Here is a 21,029-nt window from a genome sequence, read left to right on the forward strand (position 1 = left end):
GAAAATAACCTAAAAAGGAGTGTCTGGTAATTCATCTTATTTTAGAAAATACCCTTAGTGCTGAAAAAAATAAATAAATAAAATAAGCCATACTCACCTGCCCTAATGCCACCCTTTCTTGCAAAACACTTCTAATCAAAAACATCTGGTCGCCTTTCATGCTCAGTTTTACTAATCTAACTTCATGATATTGCAGTTTTAGGGAGACTTAGACATTAAGCAAACCCTCTGTTAGGAAGAGATTGGAGAAGATTAAAATGCAGGAGAAGTAACTCAAAGAATCAATATCCAAAGGGCCTCTGTTACCCTATCAGCATGACCGTACTACTGTCTTGATGTGTTGGGCCATGGGTTGAACTGCTACATGGCATCACCACATAGGATATGTGCATTCTACTCAACCTCACCTGGGTTTTTTCAAGTGATTTGGTGAGGCAAAATAAATGCCCATGTATAAGAAAGACATGGATGAAAAGCAGAACAGGGGCTGGAAAGGAGCAGCATTTGTAGTAAACAATACATAGGGCGTATGCTGATCTAATACATATGGACGTTTAGAAATGTGTTCACCAGCATCACCTGAACACAAAGCTCCAACCAAAGTCATTGTCTATTATCTACTAGACATTGCTTTTTTCTTATTTTGCCTTTCACAAGCTGCCTTTTCCCTTTAAAGGGGTTATTCAGTGCTACAAAAACATGGCCACCTTCTTCCAGAGACATCCCCACTCTTGTCTTCAGCTTGGGCGGGGTTTTGCTGCTCAGTTCCATTGAAGTAAATGGAGCTTAAAGGGGTTATGCTTAATTGCATTACTCAGCAATCTTGCAATTGCATTAATTATTCAGGTATAGTGTGTACACTGGCAGCTGCTCCATTCACATGAATGGCTCCTAGTGACTACCTTCAGGCCATTTCCTGCACGTATATGTTTGTTTGGCAGCTAACCACACTTTTGGGTTCGGTGAAGTAAACCTTGTAATTAATCTATGCCACCTCTTATTCTTAAGAAGAGAATTGCCCAGCTTCTGTCATTTGGCACCACTATGAACTATCTGTACATAACAATGCATGCTGCTTTGCAGGACAGGGTGAAGAAGAGGACAGGTTTCACTTGAATACAGTGTAGAACGTGTAGATTCAGACCTGGCATGATAATACTCAATCATGTTATGATGTGTTCTACATATTACATTTATGCAAAAGAAAAACAATAAACAAGAACGCTTATAATAAAGTAATCTAAAGTGACCATGAACACCAGTACATTTTCACCATAGAGCAATGACACCAGCTAATAAAATGCAGAATTGTAATCTTGCCACCCGCACAGCCTTTTGATGTCTGCCACACCCAGCACCACCCAGCACATAAAGGAGATATGCTGAGTGTAAGGCACCCACAGCTTATCACACACTGTAATACAAGTAAAGGGTAGATTAAGAATCTTATTTTATCTCGTATGTTACTGATAATGCTAGGGACAGCCAGGATGACAGGGTACTGCTCCGTATTGATGAGGGGCTGGAACCCCATAACAGCTGTATAGATGTGGCTAGTATATAGGTCTCTTCATTGCTCATAAAATAAATTCACTTGCCTAGCTTCCCTTTTGGTTACAGAGCTGCCAAAGTGGAATCCATGTTGTCTCCACTGATTTTGTTTGTCCCAGGCCACCAACTTTCAGTATTTGTAGACAAAGCCAGGTGAGGAACCTATACAGAGAAAGTCCAATGGGAGAGTTTGCCCTCTTCTGTATCTTGGACTTAGCCCCAGATTTCACCTATATGTAGTGATGCAGAATACTGCCATGGGAAAATTTTAGTGTAGAATTGTCTATAACGTGTGTATTTTAAAACAATAGTATTAATAAACAATAGTATTTTTCCCCCGTTTCTATTGCTTTTTGGCCATTGTTAAAAAATAAATGCTTCCTAAAATCACTCTTTCCAGGCTTATAGCGCTTTTATCCTTTTAGGGCTGTGTGAGGTGTCATTTTTTGTGCCATGATTTGTTCTTTCTATCGGTACCTTGATTGCGCATATGCGACTTTTTAATCGCTTTTTATTACAATTTTTCTAGATTTGATGTGACCAAAAACGCGCAATTTTGCCCTTTGGAATTTTTTTGCGCTTACGCCATTTACCGTGAGAGATCAGGAATAAAATTAATTTAAAGTTCAGGCGATTACACACGCGGCGATACCAAACATATTTGTTTATTTTTTTTATAATACTAAAAGTATTAACAGAGTGTTTGTCTGAAATATTTCTTCTTCCTCACATCCAAAACTCAGAAAATAAAAACTTGCTGGGACATTGTTTAATGGACACTTTGGTGTACGATTAATTTCAATAACTGTAATGACACATGAGTCCTGAAAGTTGATAGGAAATGCTGCTACACTCTCATTGCACGCCACGTGTCTGCTTAGATCCAGAGGCGTACATGAGAAGAGGCCATTGGAGATCATTGAGAGAGTGGTAATACCATATCTCGTGTATTCTGACAAATGTCCAGCACAGGCTGAAAGGATTATGAGTTATAAATTGTTAATTCAATGTGGATAAAAAAACATTATGTAACTTGTTGGTATTGTACACTGATTAGTGTTCTATCACACTTGTCGGATTTTCACAACAAAGAGCCTTATGTATGTGTCAGTAATCGGGTTTGGATGAAATGTCTCTACATGTTACACGAGGGCTGTAAATAACAGATTACTGTGCGGTGAGGAGCAGCCTCATGATATTGAGCAGGGACCAGAACATAGGACAAGCCGAGACTATATTCCTCATTAACAATCTGTGGAGATTGTCTTTATTTACTGTCCAATGAAAACACAATAGATTCCAAATAGAACAAAGGATCTATTCAAACACTTGGGATATACAGCTAAAAAAATATGCCTACCCAAATACACAATGCTATTCCAGACGCATAAGAATTGTTCTCTGAATGTGAAGTAATTCCTCCAAACGTCTATACAGTAAAATGTCGGTGTGGAAAAATACAGCTCTGAACTGGTCATGGAGTCACCTATTTGTGGTGGAGCCATGTAGCCTGCATCATACGTCACTCAGAAAGTCCCAAAATAACAGGGGTACTCATTTGCACAGACCTGTACTGGTAAAAATCACTTTGATATTGGACACAGTTAACAAAAAAAGGTCAGTTACATGTAGTAGTCTTCTCTGTGAGTATGAGGGTCCACAAGAGCCATACATCTTGGCGACTAGCCTTTTAATGTGCTAGAGTTTTGCAACAGTCAGACACCTCTCTGGGCTGCTTAGAGTAAATGGTAGGCATGTCTGGCCAAAGCGCAGGACGAGTAATGAAAGGAGGATAGAGCAATGTAGAATCTTCCAGGGAATCTTTATTTCTCAATATGAGCAACAATGGTATAGCAACCAGCACTACTATCCTCACTCTGAAACAGCAGCAGGTATATGATAGGAGTAAGAGTATGCTATTCAAATATCCCGCTGGTGGTGCATCCACATAGCACAGTCTTGCAAGATAGACTTCATATAGAAAATGAGGGCACTCACCAGCTCCTTGGGTTCAACGCTTTATTGTTTAGCAGGCATTAAAAGACAGTCTGGAGTGTCTGCATAGCAGGAGAGGACGCTAACAAGGACAAAGGTAACTGCTGTTTTGTGCACCTGCGCTTCATCAGACCTGAGTCTCATGCACTTTATCTGAGGAAGGGAGCAAGACTCTTGAAACGTGTCATTATTAAGTGCATTACCCAGTAAATGTTTCTAATGCCTTTCAAACAACGTTTCTGACTACTCCTTGAGGCAGCGCTGGCATTTTAGTAAGTATGGCCTTTGGCCACCAAGTTTTAGTTTATTTATTTTTTTATATTATATGCATCCACACGGGCCCCTTTAAGGGAGTATGCAGTTTTAGCACTTCTCTTATCTTTCTGCAGCCCCTCTATGTCTACAAGACATCTTACTCCTACTTCATCTGTACCCCGAGTGCCTGGGGTGATACGCACAAAGCCCAAGGGACTTCAAGGTGAGCCTTGAATCTACACACCTACCTTCCCAGCTATTGTCTGCGGTATCACATGAGATGCCGCCTCTTGCCTATTTTTTCCCTCTCCTTTCTAAAATGTGTGTCTGACGGATTTTGTGGAGAGGATTTGTGGTCGGCCCATAATGCCCCGGGCCAGATGGAGAAAAAAAAAGTTAATCACAGAAAGTGTAACCTCTGATTCACCCCTGTGAGTCATTGCATATAACTGCACTGCAATCACTTACACATAGGGGGAAGGTGGGGCTGTGGAAAGGTTATGGGGGGCACAGGCACATTCTTTGCACATGGGCCCTCTCCAGTCTGTGTCTGCCCTTCGGGTACTACACTTGTCCTTTCTTATTTTTTTCGGCTTCTCACTCCTTATCTGAAGTGTTTTGTAAGTACAGTGGTACCTTGGTTTAAGAGTAACTTGGTTTAAGAGCGTTTTGCAAGAAGAGCTCACAGTTTTTCAAAATTTTGACTTGGTTTAAGAGCATTGCTTTGGTTTAAGAGCTCCTGGTATTGGGTGGGAGCGTGAGTGGGGGAGGGGCGTGGCCTGCATAGCGGGGTCTGCAGCACAGTACTCTGACCCAGGAAGTCTCTCTCACCTTCCAATTTATAGCAGATCCACTTCAGGCTGGGGCTTGCATCAGGGGACAGGACTGTGGGGGTAATCTCTTTATAGCTTTAACCCCTCTCTCCCCGGACAGAGAGTGCTGCTATACTGTGTCCATATCTGCCCTGCTCATTCCTTCATGCTCCCTGCAGTCTCTATCAGTCCTTGTGTTTCCCATCCTGTCCATTCCTGCTATAATGTGCTTGCACTCACACTCAGCTATACACACTGCTGCTATAATGTGCTTGCACTCACACTCAGCTATACACACTGCTGCTATAATGTGCTTGCACTCACACTCAGCTATACACACTGCTGCTATAATGATTATAAAATGATTTTTGGGGTGTGGAACCAATTGTCTACATTTCAATGATTTCTTATGGGAAAATTTGCTTTGATATAAGAGTGGATTTGGATTACAAGCACGGTCCCGGAACGAATTATGCTCGTAATCCAAGGCACCACTGTATATTACAAATAAAGACTGAAACTGAAGTTCTTATAAGAGGTCACAAAATTCTGATATTCAATGACTATTCTGCTACAGTAGTCCAAAAACGAAAAGCATTTGCACCAATATGTACGGCTCTAGTACATCAGCAAATAAGATTTGCACTCCTCTTCCCTGCTATTCTAAAAGTCTTCAAATCAGATGGATCTACCAGTGTATACCAGACCCCTGAAGAAGCTTCGTCTCTCCTAGAGAATTTGAGAGACCCGACTTCTGCTACTCCTCCTGGGGATAAGAACAAGAGACGACGTCTTGATAGTCCTACATCTCCTTCAGCAGATATGGAGTGATGAACTATACTGACTAACGTGTCTAACAAGAGTCATCATCTTACTTCAGATATTTATTTATATCTCCTATTCCTTTATATTCCATCATTTTCTCCCTTTACTTATGCTCCTCCTATTCTACTATGACTTCCTAAGGTTTCACCTTAAAGAAAGAGCTTTCCTTTACCAAATTAGTCATGGCATTTGTTTACTTGTACAAATCCTGCTTGAATAGGAAAATGTATAGGAAGAGATATTGCTATGTAGTATTATTGATATTAGCGAGTTACGTTTTCTCGCCATGTTTCTATTTGTTTTCTATTTCTTCTTTTTCTTGTATCTTTCTATTTTCTCACCAGGCTATATGCCCGCTCGGAGTCAGCGAATACTCCGTATGTTTCTGTGTGAAAAAAGTGAAGTCTTATACCAACTTTCTTTCGCTTATTTAGTTGTAAGATTTAGATATATTGCAATATTATTGCTATACTGCTCTCTATATATATTATGTAAGGTTTTTTTCAGTTTTTATGCTCTCAGGTCTAATTGTAACATGAATCTCTCATCTATTTTTTTCTTATCCCTACTACTACTGTGTGCTCTTGGGGTGCCTGCCTCTTATCACTTCATCCGCTACTGGCTTTTATGAAAATCGTTTCTTGGAATATAAAAGGTTTGCGCTCCTCTTCCAAATAAGCGCTCATCCTTAAACACCTTAGAAGACTGGGAGCGGATGTAACGTTATTACAGGAATTTCATTTGTCTGAATCAGATTATGTTAGAATGAAAAGGTTTTGGGTGGGTGAAGTCTTTGGATCTCCTGCTCAAAATAGGAAGCGTGGTGTGGTAACTCTTATTCATAGAAATTTTGTCCACTCTATTGTTTCTCAAACCTCAGACTCAGAAGGGAGATTTCACCACATGGTTTTGGATACTCCATCTGGACATATAAGCTTATATAATGTTTATGGCCCTAATAACAGACGAGCTCCATTTTTCCAACACTTAGAATCGTCACTTTTTCAAGATGGTGAATCCAAAATAATAGTAGGAGGTGACCTCAATACAGTTTTACACCCGCATGAAGATAGGAAACGTTCCACTCCTCTGACAAGGGATTCTCCTCCTCCTGAATTATTTTTGTTATCTAATACTCATCTAGTGGATTCCTGGCGTCATCTTCATCCTGAAGAAAGAGAATTTTCTTTTTTCTCACATTCTCAGATGGCTTGGTCCAGACTTGACTATATGTTAGTCTCACAGGGAGCCTTGAGCCTACTAGATGACTCTGTCATAAATGATATGGTTATATCTGACCATTCTCCGATTACTTTAACCCTACGTGATTCTTATCCTAAAGGAACAGACATTATTTGGAGATTCCCAGCAGTTTTTGCTTCAGATGAAGTCTTCAAAAATCTTCTTAAAAAATGGTGGTCACAGTTTTGCGACACTAATTCGCAACATACCACAACTCCTATACTGTTCTGGGAAACTGCCAAAGCTGTACTAAGAGGCAATATAATCTCTTATCTCTCTGCACGTAAAAAAGAAGTGACCACCTCTTACAATACTCTTACTACTAAACTTCGTAATGCATACACTACCTTCTTATCTTTACCTTCTGAACAAAATAAATCCCTTTGGTGTATAGCAAAAAGGAATTTGAATTAGCTCAAGAAAAACTTAATAATTTATATAAAGATCACTATTTTTCTCGTCTTTATAAATATGGTAATAAAACAGGAAAATTATTAGCTAACTTAGCAAAGAGTAAACGCCCTATTTCCCATATCAAAAATATGAAAGATCATAATGGTTTATTACATTCTGATCCAAAAACTATTTCTAATATTCTTCAAAAATTTTACCGATCCCTTTACTCTTCTGATCTTATAGATCCTTCAGCGGGTCAACAGTTTCTCCAGTCTCTGAATCTTCCCAAATTGGATGAATCTTCTCTGGTATCATTAAATGCCCCCATCTCTCCTGAGGATAACTCTAAAACAATATCTTCCCTTCATAATAATAAAACACCAGGGCCAGATGGATTTACTGGAGAATTTTATAAAGTTCTAAATACTGATCTGGTTCCAACTCTCCAAAAAGTATATCAACATATAATAGATAATAAATGCATGTTACCTTCAGGGGAAATGGCCTATATTAGTTTACTCCATAAACAAGGGAAAGACCCACAACTTCCATCCTCATATCGGCCTATTTCTGTTATAAATCAAGATTTAAAAATTCTTACGAAAATTATGGCTGACCGGCTTGCTTTATTTCTCCCTAAGTTGATTAGTAGCCACCAAGTTGGCTTTATAAAGGGCCGCTCAGCGATAACTCATATTAGGACAGTTCTAACCGTACAGGAAGTAGTACGACGAAGGGAAAATCCAAACCATTCACCAGGACTGCTTGCCTTAGACGCTGAAAAGGCATTTGATAATCTTAACTGGGAATGGATGGATATGACCCTCTCTCGTTATGGCATTACAGGACCTTTTAAAGATCTTATCTCTACCATATACAATAACCCAATAGCTCACATTCATATACCTGGATTCTTGTCTGACACTTTCCCAATCCTTAAAGGAACCAGACAAGGTTGCCCAATGTCCCCCCTTCTTTTTGATTTAGCATTAGAGCCCTTAATTAGATTTCTTCTCCTTACACCTGAATTTAAAGGCATTCAAGTAGGCAATGAAGAAGTACGTATAGCTTGCTTCGCTGATGACACCTTATTATTCCTAGAAAATCCCACATCACACATCCCTGGTGTTTTAAATATCTTGAAAAACTTTGGCTCATTTTCTGGTTTTAAAATTAATATTACTAAAAGCCAATTGTTTCCCTTAATACCACACTTGGCTCCCCATATTTACCCTGAAGGTATAGGTATAGCAAAACAACACCTTTTATATTTAGGAATTAAAATTGGACATACCCCTTCTTCTCTCTACTCATTAAATTATATCCCAATCTTCCAAAAAATAGAACAAGAACTTGACAGGTGGAAAAATTTCCCCCTTTCAATCTTAGGCCGTATTCATCTTATTAAGATTATGTCATTTGCTAAATTATTGTATCCCTTACAAATGATCCCCTTACTGCTAAAACATAAGGATATTTCTCGACTCAGATCAGCCTTTACCAAATTTATTTGGAGGTCAAAAGGACCAAGAATACCATATGATACTCTCAGCCTCCCCAAACATAAAGGTGGTGCTCAATTACGTAATATCAGATTCTATAATTTGGCCTCCATTTTCAGACACATCAGAGACTGGATTAACGGTACTTCTTTCTTTTCTAATTATTCCTTGGAGTCTGCTCTTTCTTCTCCTTGGCCTTTGGCTTCGCTTCTTCACTTCTCTATTTCAGAACTACCCTCACATTTAAAACACAATGTTATTATCGCTGATACCGTGGCCACATGGAAAGCTTTAAGAAAATTGTATAAACTCCCATTTAGTCTTTCTAAGTTTTTCCCATTATGGGACAATCCCCTCTTTCTACATGGTAACATCAATCCTGACTATATGGTATGGAAACAAAAACAAATCACTCACTTAAGTAACTTACTGGACTCAGATAAGGCAGAGTTGTTATCTTGGGAAAAATTTAGAGACATGTATGATATCCCTCCCCATCACCAGTTAAATCTTGTGCGAAGGCAGAAAAAACTAATGATATTGATTTTCTATGCTCCAATTCTTCTCCCACCTTATCTTATTCACAAATATACCATAGGATATGTGTTGATTCCTTACACAAATCTCCTCCCCCTTTTCTCCGGAAATGGGCTGCAGAAATACAAACAGATAATTTGGAACAAAAATTGCTAAATAGCATCCGATATGTTACTGCAGCCACTCCCAGTGTGAAATTGAGGGAAATCCACTTCCGGCTACTCCATAAGGCAATTTACGCTTTTAACTTTTCTTACTCCACCATGCCAGATGATTTCTTGACATATTGTCCAAAATGTAAAGAACCTAGCGCAGATTTATTACACTGTGTTTGGTCTTGTTCTCAAATTCAGACATACTGGCAATTAGTACAAACCTTTATTCAGAATACATGGAATGAATTCATACCTCTAACTCTACTCAGTTATGTTTTTCATGTTGTGGTGGCCGGGGATGGAGATCCCTCTGAAAAACCTATAGCCTCAAAATGTATTCATCTTACTCTGTTATTAGCCTTAAAAGGCTTACTAAACCACTGGATCTCTGACACACTTCCCACTATTTCTGAGCTAACAACCTCGCTTAAAGAAACTCTTCATTGGGAAGTGCTGGATGCAATCCGCAACAAAGATGTTTCCACAAAAAATTTCATTAACCTCTTAAGGACATATGACGTACCGGGTGCCGCGAGTAGCCCGGGACCGCTGCTATTAGCGGGCACGGTCTGATCGCCGTGCCCGCTAATTAGCTAATCGGAGGCAGCTGTCAAAGTTGACAGCTGCCTCCGATTACCGGAGGCAACGTTTCCCTGGTGTCTAGTGGGGGAGATCGCTCCTCCGGGACCTTGTCCCGGAGGAGCGATCTCCGTTACTGATGCCGGCCGGGGACGCGTCCAAGATGGCGCCGTCCTCGGCTCGGCACTCGTTCGTTTTCGGCTGCAGCAGCCGAAAGCAAACGAGTGCCGATCTCATGGATCTCTGCAGCATATCTATGCTGCAGAGATCTCAATGAGAGATCACAGTGTATATACTAGAAGTCCCCCAGGGACTTCTTGTAAAAAAAAAAAATAAAGTGTTGTTTATAGTAAAAAGCCCCCTCCCCTAATAAAAGTCTGAATCACCCCCCTTTTTCCAGGTTTTAAATAAAAGTAAACAAATAAATAAACATGTTTGGTATCGCCGCGTGCGTAATCGCCCGAACTATTAATTAATCACATTCCTGATCTCGTACGGTAAACGGCGTCAGCGCAAAAAAATCCCAAAGTGCAAAATTGCGCATTTTTGGTCGCATCAAATCCAGAAAAAATGTAATAAAAAGCGATCAAAAAGACGTATATGCGCAATCAAGGTACCGATAGAAAGATCACATCATGGCGCAAAAAATTACACCTCGCACAGCCCCATAGACCAAAGGATAAAAGCGCTATAAGCCTGGGAATGGAGCGATTTTAAGGAACGTATATTGGTTAACAACGGTTTGAATTTTTTACAGGCCATCAGATACAATATAAGTTATACATGTTATATATCGTTTTAATCGTAACAACTTGAGGAACATGCATAACAAGTCAGTTTTACCCCAGGGCGAATGGCGTAAAAACACATTTCCCCCAAATAAAAGAAATGCGTTTTTTTTTTCAATTTCACCACACTTTGAATTTTTTTCTGGTTTCGCAGTGTACTTTATGCAAAACTTCAGCCTATAATTGCAAAGTACAATTAGTGTCGCAAAAAATAAGGGGTCATGTGGGTTTCTAGGTGGAAAAATGCAAGTGCTATGACCTTTTAAACACAAGGAGGAAAAACCGAAAACGTAAAAACGAAAATGGGCCATGTCCTTAAAGGGTTAAAAAATGGAAATTTTTTCTCATAAAGGTTATGTCACAGGAGGAGAGGGAAGCTGTTATGAAACACTTTTGTAATACTGTTTGGTATCAGACGGCGGAGGCAAGGGGCACCCTAGGAGTACTCAGAGTTCCTTAATTATATTAAAGATAGAGATTCTTTATCTACATTTCTTTCGATCCTGTAGAGCATTAATTTTTGTTCTTTAGATTCTATTGTTTTTTTTATAGCAAAATTGTTTTCAAACTTACTATATTGTATCCTATTTATGTCTTCCTTTGATATGTAACTGTATTGTTATAGATAAAATTTGAAAAATCTAATAAAAATATTTGGAAAATAAAAAACAAATAAAGACTGGTCATGGGGTTCAAAACACACTGGTATTTGGGTCCCAGTGGTCAGCAGACTTTAAAGGAGATCTACATTGGACTGACCAAAGTTGGACATTATGATGCATGTAGTTACCTTAATTATCATATATTCTGCCAAGATACTTTCTCTTTTTATTCTTCATCATATATGTGTGCTACACACTAATATACTTGTATTTGTTTTCTGACATATTGTTGTAAGCTTTATCTTTGTTACTGGTCTTTTCCCCTGGTCATCCACCATGATGTCTTCCACACTGTCCACAGTAATGATGGCCCTGCTGAATTCACCTTTTACTACCATTAAGCCCCTATTCCACGGGTCGTTTAAAGGAGCAATATCGTTCGTATTCGGCCGATATCGGCCGCTACGAACGATATTCATCCCGTGGAATAGAGTGCAACGATCAGCCGACATCGTTCATGTCGGCTGATCGTTGCAGTCGCTTGTTTTTCAACATGATCTGCTGCCGTCGCTCCGTTGAATAGGAGCATCGGCAGCAGACGCTGCTATATCCTATGGGCGGCCCGGACGATCAGCGATCCCCCGGGCAGCCCCCCCGCAGCTCCCCGCCGCCCCCTCCCACACTCACCCGCTCGCTGCAGCAGCGTTGAATAGCGGCGGCAGCGAGCAGGGAACGAGGAGCAAACGAGCGCTAATAGCGCTCCTTTGCTCCTCCAAACGACTCGTGGAATAGGGGCATTAGAAACTGAGCAGCAGCCAGACACCATTAGATCACTATGGAAAGGAGCCAAGTCAGCAGGTATTCATTACTACAGTATGCAGCTACTGTCAGAGAATAATCTATGCTCTCAGACTGCTGTGGTATAGTATTACATGGGCTTCATTCAGCTGCCTAATGTATGACACCATAGGACTGACTCACTTTTGTTCTTCATTCAGCCTGTCTGAGTCACTACTAGTAATCCCTACTACATGGCTTCCAGGTGTTAGTGATGTCACCAGGAAGATCCTGCTATCTTCTATGTATGGTGATTTTCAGATTAAATATATTAACTTTCCCTCTGTATTTATTGAACTTACTGATTTAGGTTGGGTTTACATTCACATATAATGGACATATTTTTATCATCAAGGAAAATTTACATTTCATGCATATAAATCTTTAATACTATCAAGACGATGAACTTCACCTTATTGTCAACAGTCACTACCCAGGCTGAACAGTTATAGCGTTTATGTTACTATTGCCACCAAGAATATTAGTATAAGCAGTATAATGTTTCTCTTAACATGTGGCCAAAGACACTAACCTCCATACCATTCTATTGTTGTCCAGTGTCTTGCAAACTGCAATCCTTGATGTATGAGCTTCTTAGGGCCCATTCACTACAGAATTGGTGGCGAAATTCCACGCAGAACTGCCCCCACACAGAGTCAGTTCCGAATCCTGCCTTCTATCTTTTTGAATGGGAGGGCTCGCGTGCCTCCGCTCAAAGAATTAACATGTCAAATCTTTGAGCGGAGAGGCGTGGAGAACGGAGGCGTGCAAGCCCTCCCATTCAAAAAGTTAGAAGGCCGGATTCGGTGCTGAGTCCGCATGGCGGGTTCTGCACGAAATTTCGGCACCGATTCTGTAGTGTGAACAGGCCCTTAGAAGATGAATGAGTCACAGGTTTGCATCTTTTTCCATGCGGACAGCAGTCTGTTTTCGTAATGTCACTATCCATGAAGCTCCAGTGTATAAATCATGCAGACCTCACAGAAAATCATGCACGATGTCAGCTGATCTTTCAACACAAATCACAATATCGATGGTCTCCTGCATGTCGCTCCACGCAATAGGAGCGGCAGCAACAGACCACTACTAACTTGAATGGGCCACCTGGACGATCTATGGATCATCCGGGCCGCTCCTACTCCAGCTCCCCGCGCCCCCCCCCCCCAGCTCCTTCTGCTCGCTGTCTGTGCATGTAATAGCACAGACAGCGAGCACTGATCTGAGAGGTCGGCACTTGCTTCCATCGTGCCTTGTAATAGGGGCTTAAGACGGATTCCTCTTAAAATGGCCAAAAAATGTCTTACAACTTAGGGTCCATGTACACAGAAAGATTATCTGACAGATTATCTGCCAAAGATTTGAAGCCAAAGCCCGGAATGGATTTGAAAAGAGAAGAAATCAAGCAATCAGCAAATAGGCTGAACATTAAAAAAAACCACTGGAAAAACTCACTTGTGGGTTGTCCCATTAAATTTCATCATAATGCAGGACACTGAATTAAAGTAGGGGTAATTAAAATGTATTGCTGAAGGAAAGAAGCCACAAAAGTCGACCCCTCCCCCCTTCTCACATTTTTTCACTTACAGCAAGAATGACGACTGTCTGCTAAGCTGTCTGCAAATAAAATATTCCTTGAAAAGCATTTATTTTAGTGAATACATGGTTTTATCAAATAAAATAACACATATTGCGCATGTCTTGACTTTTTTATGTTAAGTTGTACACATTCTTGGAGAAAAGTATAAGTGCCTTAAAATTCAAAGTGTGCAGAACACACACACACAGATAAAAAGGCGTCCAATGTTAGAAACGTTAGGATGTGATATATGTGTGAGCCAATCTCTCCTCTGCCCATGATATGTGATACTGGGAGAAGTCACAATTGTAACCGACCTGTATTAGAAAGTGTAAATAATTAAAATGCTTACATTATTAATAAACATTTAACATTTGAAATAAAACAAACAACCATAAAATGAGCGTTTAAATTGTTTATTACTACTATTGTTGTTAGTTATGGGGTTTGCATGATTTGAGTGCCAGGGTGCTGTCCCGTTCTTAGTATGGTGACTACATTTCCCTTTACTGGTAACCCTGCTTGTTTTAGAATAGCTTTATTAGCTGGTGCTGGGTGAGGGGCGGGGGCTCTCGTAGCTGAACACAGAGTTCTCTCTGGCTGTTTGCTTCTCCATTTGGAATGAACAGAATGTAATAGTGGCAGTCATGGACACTTAGTCTCTTTACATACAAGTTATAATTTCCTAAAGTATGTGAACTTTCAGACTAAATATAGTGATGAGTATACAGTCTATATTATCCCATCAAAAAAAGCCGGTAATAGGCCGTATCACACTGTGGAATGAGGAACACAACTCAATATCCCCGGAAATACTGCCCCTTGTTCACGGATTCCGTCACACTATAAAGGAAGTTATTATGTTATTTAAGGAAAGGATCATCTCTATATTCCTTTCCAAGTCATTTCACATTTTTAGGTTATGATTATGGATGGAAATTTGGGTTCTTTTTCCAAATAAGATTCATAGTTCAAATGATTTATAGTGGTATTTATGGAGTCAGTAATAAATTGTGTAATGTTCCACTATATTCATGACATCATGTATTGTTGCTATAACTGGCACCTGGCGAAATTGTACAAGTGGTTTATCTATTGTGCAGATATTTAGAAAAGAGCTATAAATTCCTCTAAACTGTTCAGAGAATGGGAAAAACAGAAGTGACTCTTGAGGCGGCTCTCTGGAGTTCTCAGAACCCCTGAGTCATGTACGGCATCATCATACTAGATGTAGATCAGCCTCCGGTTTGCCTTCAATGCTCCTTTAACAATTATTACCATGCACATGTTACTAAAGTGAACTGTCATTGAGGAGGGATGAAAAGACATGATAGAAGCTGTATGGTATGGGGACATATAGGAGCCTCATACTAGTTCATGTCATAAAGCCCCAATCACAGAAAAAGATTCTCTTTTCCAGCTTCCGTAAGGTTTCATTTTTTTGTTGCAAGATGATCATGGTGTTTGCCACGATTTTTGCAAAATCACAGGAAGAAACAAAATGTATTCTTAATAGGAGAATAAGCGCTAAGAGGATGGAGTAGTGTGACTCTGGGTAGGCTTATTTCTTCTTTGTCTTCTGAACATACCATGCATGGTTGTTGGAAAACAAGGTTTATTGTATGTAATGGTAAAATCCTGCCTATAGCAGATTTCAGAAGCAGCTCTTAATGCATAAGATTTCCAATAAGCTTGTTACATCAGATAAACCCGATTAGCCATTATGTAAGCCCCACTCAGGAGATCAACCATTAAGCTAAACATTGTACATACTGCTGATTCCTCCACTATGTTACCTAATGTAAGGAATGCAGATTAGCTTCCCTCCGAAAGAAAGCTGGCCTTCTAGTGACACTTATTGGAGGTAAATATCCTGAAAATCAATGTCCCTTAAAAGGGTTCTTCGATTCAAGCTTATTTGTCCCCTATCCACAAGAGCCTCCTGGAGCCTCAGATGCAGGCAGATCGTGGAGCCGGTAAAGTATCTTCCCTGTGGTTGGGGGTTAATGGGGGCGGCATTTACATACCCACTGCAAGTATGTAATCACATTGACAATGACAGGAGAGGTATCCACAGCTGATTTAGCTGCGAACTCGCTACCCTTAAAAGAGCCTTAAAACATGACTAGGGATTATCAGCCAAACCAGAATCTCCTCCAAACAGAAAAAGACCTTTCTGTAGATAGCTGATTAAAGAAAAATGGCTTCCAATGCCAAGTGCCATCTGATCTGCATCTAATTGGGATGGGCCTACTTCTGGTCATCCCCAGTCAGCATTTCGGCTTGAAAACCATCACTGTTCTACAAGTACCCCAAATGTGTGGGTGATAGGTGCCTATACTACTCACTAAGGGTACTATTACACGGAACGATAATCAGCCCGATTCAGCCGATTATCGCTCTGTGTAATAAAGACAATGATCAGCCAATGATTGTTGTCATCGGATGATCGTTGATATAGGTTAGAACCTATAATTGTCGGGCGCCACCCGCGCATCGCTATGTGTAATAGCGGTGCGCAGCTGGCGACTGACGATATACATTACCTATCCACGCTGCCGCTCTGAAGCTAGAGTGCACGGGACCCAGGGAGAAGCGGACCGCAGGGGCAACCCTGGAGCGTGGATAGGTAAAGTATATAGCTAAAGCCAGGGCTGCACGGACATCGGTAACGATGTCCTTGCAGCCCTTGTTAAACGATTATTGGGCCGTGTAATAGGCCCAGTAAGCGAGCGCCGAACTAGCAGATCAGTGCTTGTTTACAGGTATTATCGGGCCCCCATCGGCCTGTGTAATACCACCCTAAGGGTATATGCACACGGAGTAATTGTCACCGAAAACTCTGTGCGGAATCCACCGCTCGTCCCCGAGTGCTCCTGCTTCCCTCTCCGCCGCCTCCATAGGCTCCATTATATGCTTGGGCAGATTCCTCTGTCCGCCCAAAGAATTGTCTTGTCAATTCTTTGGGTGGATGACGAAATCTGCCTAAGCATATAATGGAGCCTATGGAGGCAGCGGAGAGGGAAGCAGGAGCACTCGGGGACGAGCGGTGGATTCCGTGCAGGGTTTTTGGTGACAATTACTCTGTGTGCATATACCCTAAAGGTATAAGTTATGCAAGCAGTGAGACTATACATACCTTTATTTTTGTTGTCCAAGGCAGCAATTACCCAAAGTTTTATTTTTACTTAGAATTATCAAAGAGGCCTACCCACAGATTAATTGTTAGGACCCCCTGAAGATCAGATCACTAGAATGGATATTACAAGTCCCATGTTCTTTCCTACCCACATAACCATGGTGATCAGGAAAAGCCATGCCATTTGGTTGGTTTATTCTTTAGCTATTTATTTTTTCCGTGCATTCTACAAATGTAAGCTGAACTCAGGTAGTCTCCCACTATGTTTGACACATGAAACACATTCTGTCAATGTCTCACGTATCCCTAAACATCTAGTGCATGTTACACATACAAGTGATTTACTACTAGCTGAAAGCTTGGCTGGGATTAGCACAACAGGATAGCAGAACCAGTCTGTATGACACCAAAGCCTAGCTACAGTGACTCGGTGTCACATACCTGAATTATTTTTGGTTGTCTTCTCCTTCCTTCATTTTCAGAGTTGGTCCTAACATATTATGCAATGGCTAAGCACAATTTTGCTTCTTGTATTGTATTTTTGCTTCTTGCTTCATGTATAGAACACCTATCAATGACAAAAGATATTGTGTCTATTACATGTAGAGAATACATGTCCTTCAGTACAAGAAAGTCAGTCATGGCAGGGGGGGAGGGAGGATTCCGTCAGAACATGCCAAGGTGAGGATTTAAGAGAAGTGTTTGAAAGGCAAGAGATTCAGAAAATAAAGACAGTGTCACATGAGCCTGTGATATTGCTCTTATATATTCCTTTAAATATATATTTATATATATTCTACATCAGATACATTGCTTTGGTTTTTTTACATGAATGGATTGGTGCCTGTGTGGGGATGCCAGTAGCAGATTATAATAGGTCCTTTTCGGGCATGAGCCCGGGGCCCTGAGCTCCTGGGGGGCCCATGGCAACCCAAAAAGACTTATACTTTCAGTTGTGTTCTGTCTACTGGCCAAAGTTCTGTCAGGATTTGCAAAAAATTGCTGCTTTTTTACAGCAATTTTGCACAAATCAGGGCGTCATGACATTATCTATCTTGTACTATGAACACCAGGCTAGTGCTACCATAGTTACAGTGGGTTGGGGGGGGGGGGGGGGGGGGGGGCAGGCTTGGTGAACAGCCCGGGGCATATGGTAAAGTTAATCCGCCCCTGGGGGATGCTGTTGCTGCGGTCCTTTTTTGAACCGCCGCTCGGTTCCTGTGCACAGCGCCAGTCTATTCCCGAGCACCAGCCCAGCAGGAAGCACTGGGCCCGCCCCCTGCCGCCCCCCCCCAGTGTGACGATCTCCTCTCTGTGACGCGGCTCTATTAGAATCAACAGAGCCACGTCACAGAGGGGAGGGGGTTTCTTCACAACGGGGGCCGGCCTAGTAGCTGCCTAATAGAAGACATGTGGGGCTTAGGGTGGGGTTTACTTTACAGAGTTTATTAATAGAAGTAGATTGATGTGTACGCCAATAGGTGAGGCAGTGATGAGTGCTGCAACGCTAGGCTGGGAGCTAGCAGAGGAGCGAGTTTTTGGTTTGTTTTTCCCATTTAACCCATTTAAGGCAAACTGGTCATGTAGATATCAACCCAGTCTAAAAATGCTTATTATACAAGGCACAAAGTATCATCTGCAAATGACACAATGTTTACACACAGCCATCCTCTATGCTGCTGCTCATGCATGTAGACAGGAATCTGTAGCAGCCATACCGACGCGTCCGCTGCTATTACTGTGACTCTGAGTGTCCCCTGGTCTATATATAATCAGCAATTATTCAGTGTCATCCTCTTCATGTGACTGGAAGAAACATTACTCAAAATAACTTCTGATACTAATCATATAATTATTTTTCACTAACCATAGAAGTCAGTTACATTTATCAAAATGTATTAAAGGGTATTATCCTGGATAGTAATAGATAGGTGTGGATCCAATAATCGTCTCTTTGAAGGGCTGTGGTGCTTGGGTAAGATCTGAAGAGTCTTCATTGTATATATCTTCTCACACTTATATATACGTATACTGCGCAGAATAACATACAAAGTGACATTCATCATAGCCACACAATGGAGGTGTCAATCTTGGTATTGACCTACATACATTTCTGTGGTGTGAAAAGAGCCTTAGATACATGGTAACTACTAAATATTGTTGCTAGCTGTCCACATCCCTTTTTTTCCATTCACCTCTATCAAGCGTAATTCTCTTCTCTACATAGTTATATTCATACACAATACTTTTTATATATGTAAGGCCGCATTATAGCGTTCCGTGAATATGGTCCGGCCGCGCAACATGTGCTATGAACTGGATTCACTGAATCATGCATCATTATGATTCTGCAAGCTCCAAAACAGTTTAAATCAGTACAGTGCCACAAAGATTTAAACTTTTGCAGAGCTCCTGGCATCATAATAATACATGCTGGGGGTTCCATGAATCCAGTCCATAGCATTTGTTCTGTACCTGGACCATATTCATGGAACGCATGAATGCCGCCTAAGGATACACCGACCACACAGAAATAAAGCTAGTTACTAATCATTTTTCTAGTAAAAAAATAAAAATGTTTTAAAATTTTTTATTTAGACACAAGATGATTCTGTTCTGCCTGCCGTACGGCGGGTGCAGAGATCTACACCTGCTCTTGACTGCGAGCAGGCGTAAATCATGGTAAATTAGGTGTGGAAGGAGGCCACGTCTTCTTCCCGCCTTGCCGTGCGCCCCCCCCCCCCCTCCCGAGCTGTTGCTAAGTATTACAATGCCCAGAATGCATTTAACAACAATTTTCTTATACCAGAATACCCTTATGAAGTGAGTCTGTCGGCTGCAATTCATGTTCTGCTGACACTGTTGGATAACTGTTAGCTGAAGAAGATGCATGGAACCTCTCATATATCTGTCTGCACTTCTAGAACTTAGAAAAATGCTAAGTGTCACAGAGGCTTTTCCAAGCTCATGTACTACTTGCTTCCCTGCTTGATTGACAGTGAACTGTGGTCCCAAGCAGGATCAGGTATGGGAGGGGGAGCAGGGAGCCATTCTAGATTCCTGCACTTCAAGAGCTTTGGAAACCCTCTGTGACACTTTGAGATAGAAAAATGAGAAAGATGGATTTATTTCATATGTTCTGGAAGCACAGCTGGAACGTGAATTGCAGGTGACAGATTCCCTTTAAGCTATTTCCTCTGAATGTAGACATTTTAGTGACCTTACTAGAGACTGAACAGAATGCATAACATCTTTTAATAACTCAGTCTGTATATGTGCTAAATGCAGTTTACGCCACTAAGCAAGACTTGTGGAATGGTTGCTTCTGTCGTCACCTCTCTAGATCTATCAGTCTTAGTTTACAATGTCTTGTTATAGTTCAAGGGTATATGATTTGAAATGCTAGCACCCATGAGCTTCCTTTCTGCTACTGAACAGACTAAATATTGTAGGTTAAATGTAATAAGATTGTTTGTGGTGGATGGACTGATAATACATTTTGTCTAAAGGTCCTATTACACCAAGCAACTATCGTCCGTATTTGGCCGATAATCGCTTGGTGTAATAGCTACTGTTAAAAGGCAACGATCAGCCGACATGGACGATTCCATGCAATTAGGTTTTATCATGGCCTGATATGAAGTGTTACAGAATGGGAATATGAAATTTCTGTTCACACATTACATTTTACTCTGGCCACAGTAGTTATGTGCTGTACATACAGGAAAAGGCTATGTTCACACGTCAAAAATAGAGAAAAGGCGGACGATTTTGCTATTTAAAATAATGGTTGCAAAATGGAAGAGAATTCCCCGCACCACTTCCTTGCCCCTTGTAGATCTCCCCCTCCTGCTGCCACTCAGGATCCCTAGCTGGCCGAAGGTGCTCAACGACACTATAGGCAATGGTGTCACAAATATCCAATGAGAAAAGGAAAACCGGAGCACTCCATCAAAGCAGCAATATTCGTCTTTATTCAGCAATCGGCAATACAACTGATGTCACATCTGCACACATTGCTGAATAAAGACAAATATTGCTGCTTTGAAGGAGTGCTCCGGTTTTCCTTTTCTTATTGGATATTTGTGACACTATTTAAAATAATGTCCGTTTTTACCGCAAACAGCGGCCTTTTTTTTTTACTTGTTCACACACAGTTTTTCTTTTTTCACCGTTCTTTCTCAGTTTTTACTATTAGGTTCAATGGACTTTTCAATTAAGCCACACCCAAAGGCCAA

The 21,029-nt window shown here is 40.9% G+C and overlaps 1 protein-coding gene across 2 annotated transcripts in view; it reads right to left on the bottom strand.

The window, feature by feature from the left end:
• Positions 1-13,849: 13,849 nt before the first annotated feature.
• NAA16 (N-alpha-acetyltransferase 16, NatA auxiliary subunit) overlaps positions 13,850-21,029 on the bottom strand; it is a 62,308-nt gene continuing 55,128 nt past the window's right edge. Inside the window, exons 20-21 of one of the 2 annotated variants that reach the window (XR_011363181.1) lie at positions 17,233-17,359; positions 13,850-13,969 (exon numbers count right to left, since the gene is read on the bottom strand). Coding sequence is in view for 1 of the 2 variants with exons in the window: in XM_069970566.1 (XP_069826667.1) it covers positions 17,345-17,359 (15 nt within the window). In the remaining variant the exon portion in view is untranslated. Of the gene's footprint in view, positions 13,970-17,202; positions 17,360-21,029 lie in introns of those variants that run through there. The other variant, XM_069970566.1, reaches the window with a different exon arrangement.

This window comes from Dendropsophus ebraccatus, chromosome 5 (genome assembly GCF_027789765.1).
Source record: "Dendropsophus ebraccatus isolate aDenEbr1 chromosome 5, aDenEbr1.pat, whole genome shotgun sequence".
NCBI lineage: Eukaryota > Metazoa > Chordata > Amphibia > Anura > Hylidae > Dendropsophus > Dendropsophus ebraccatus.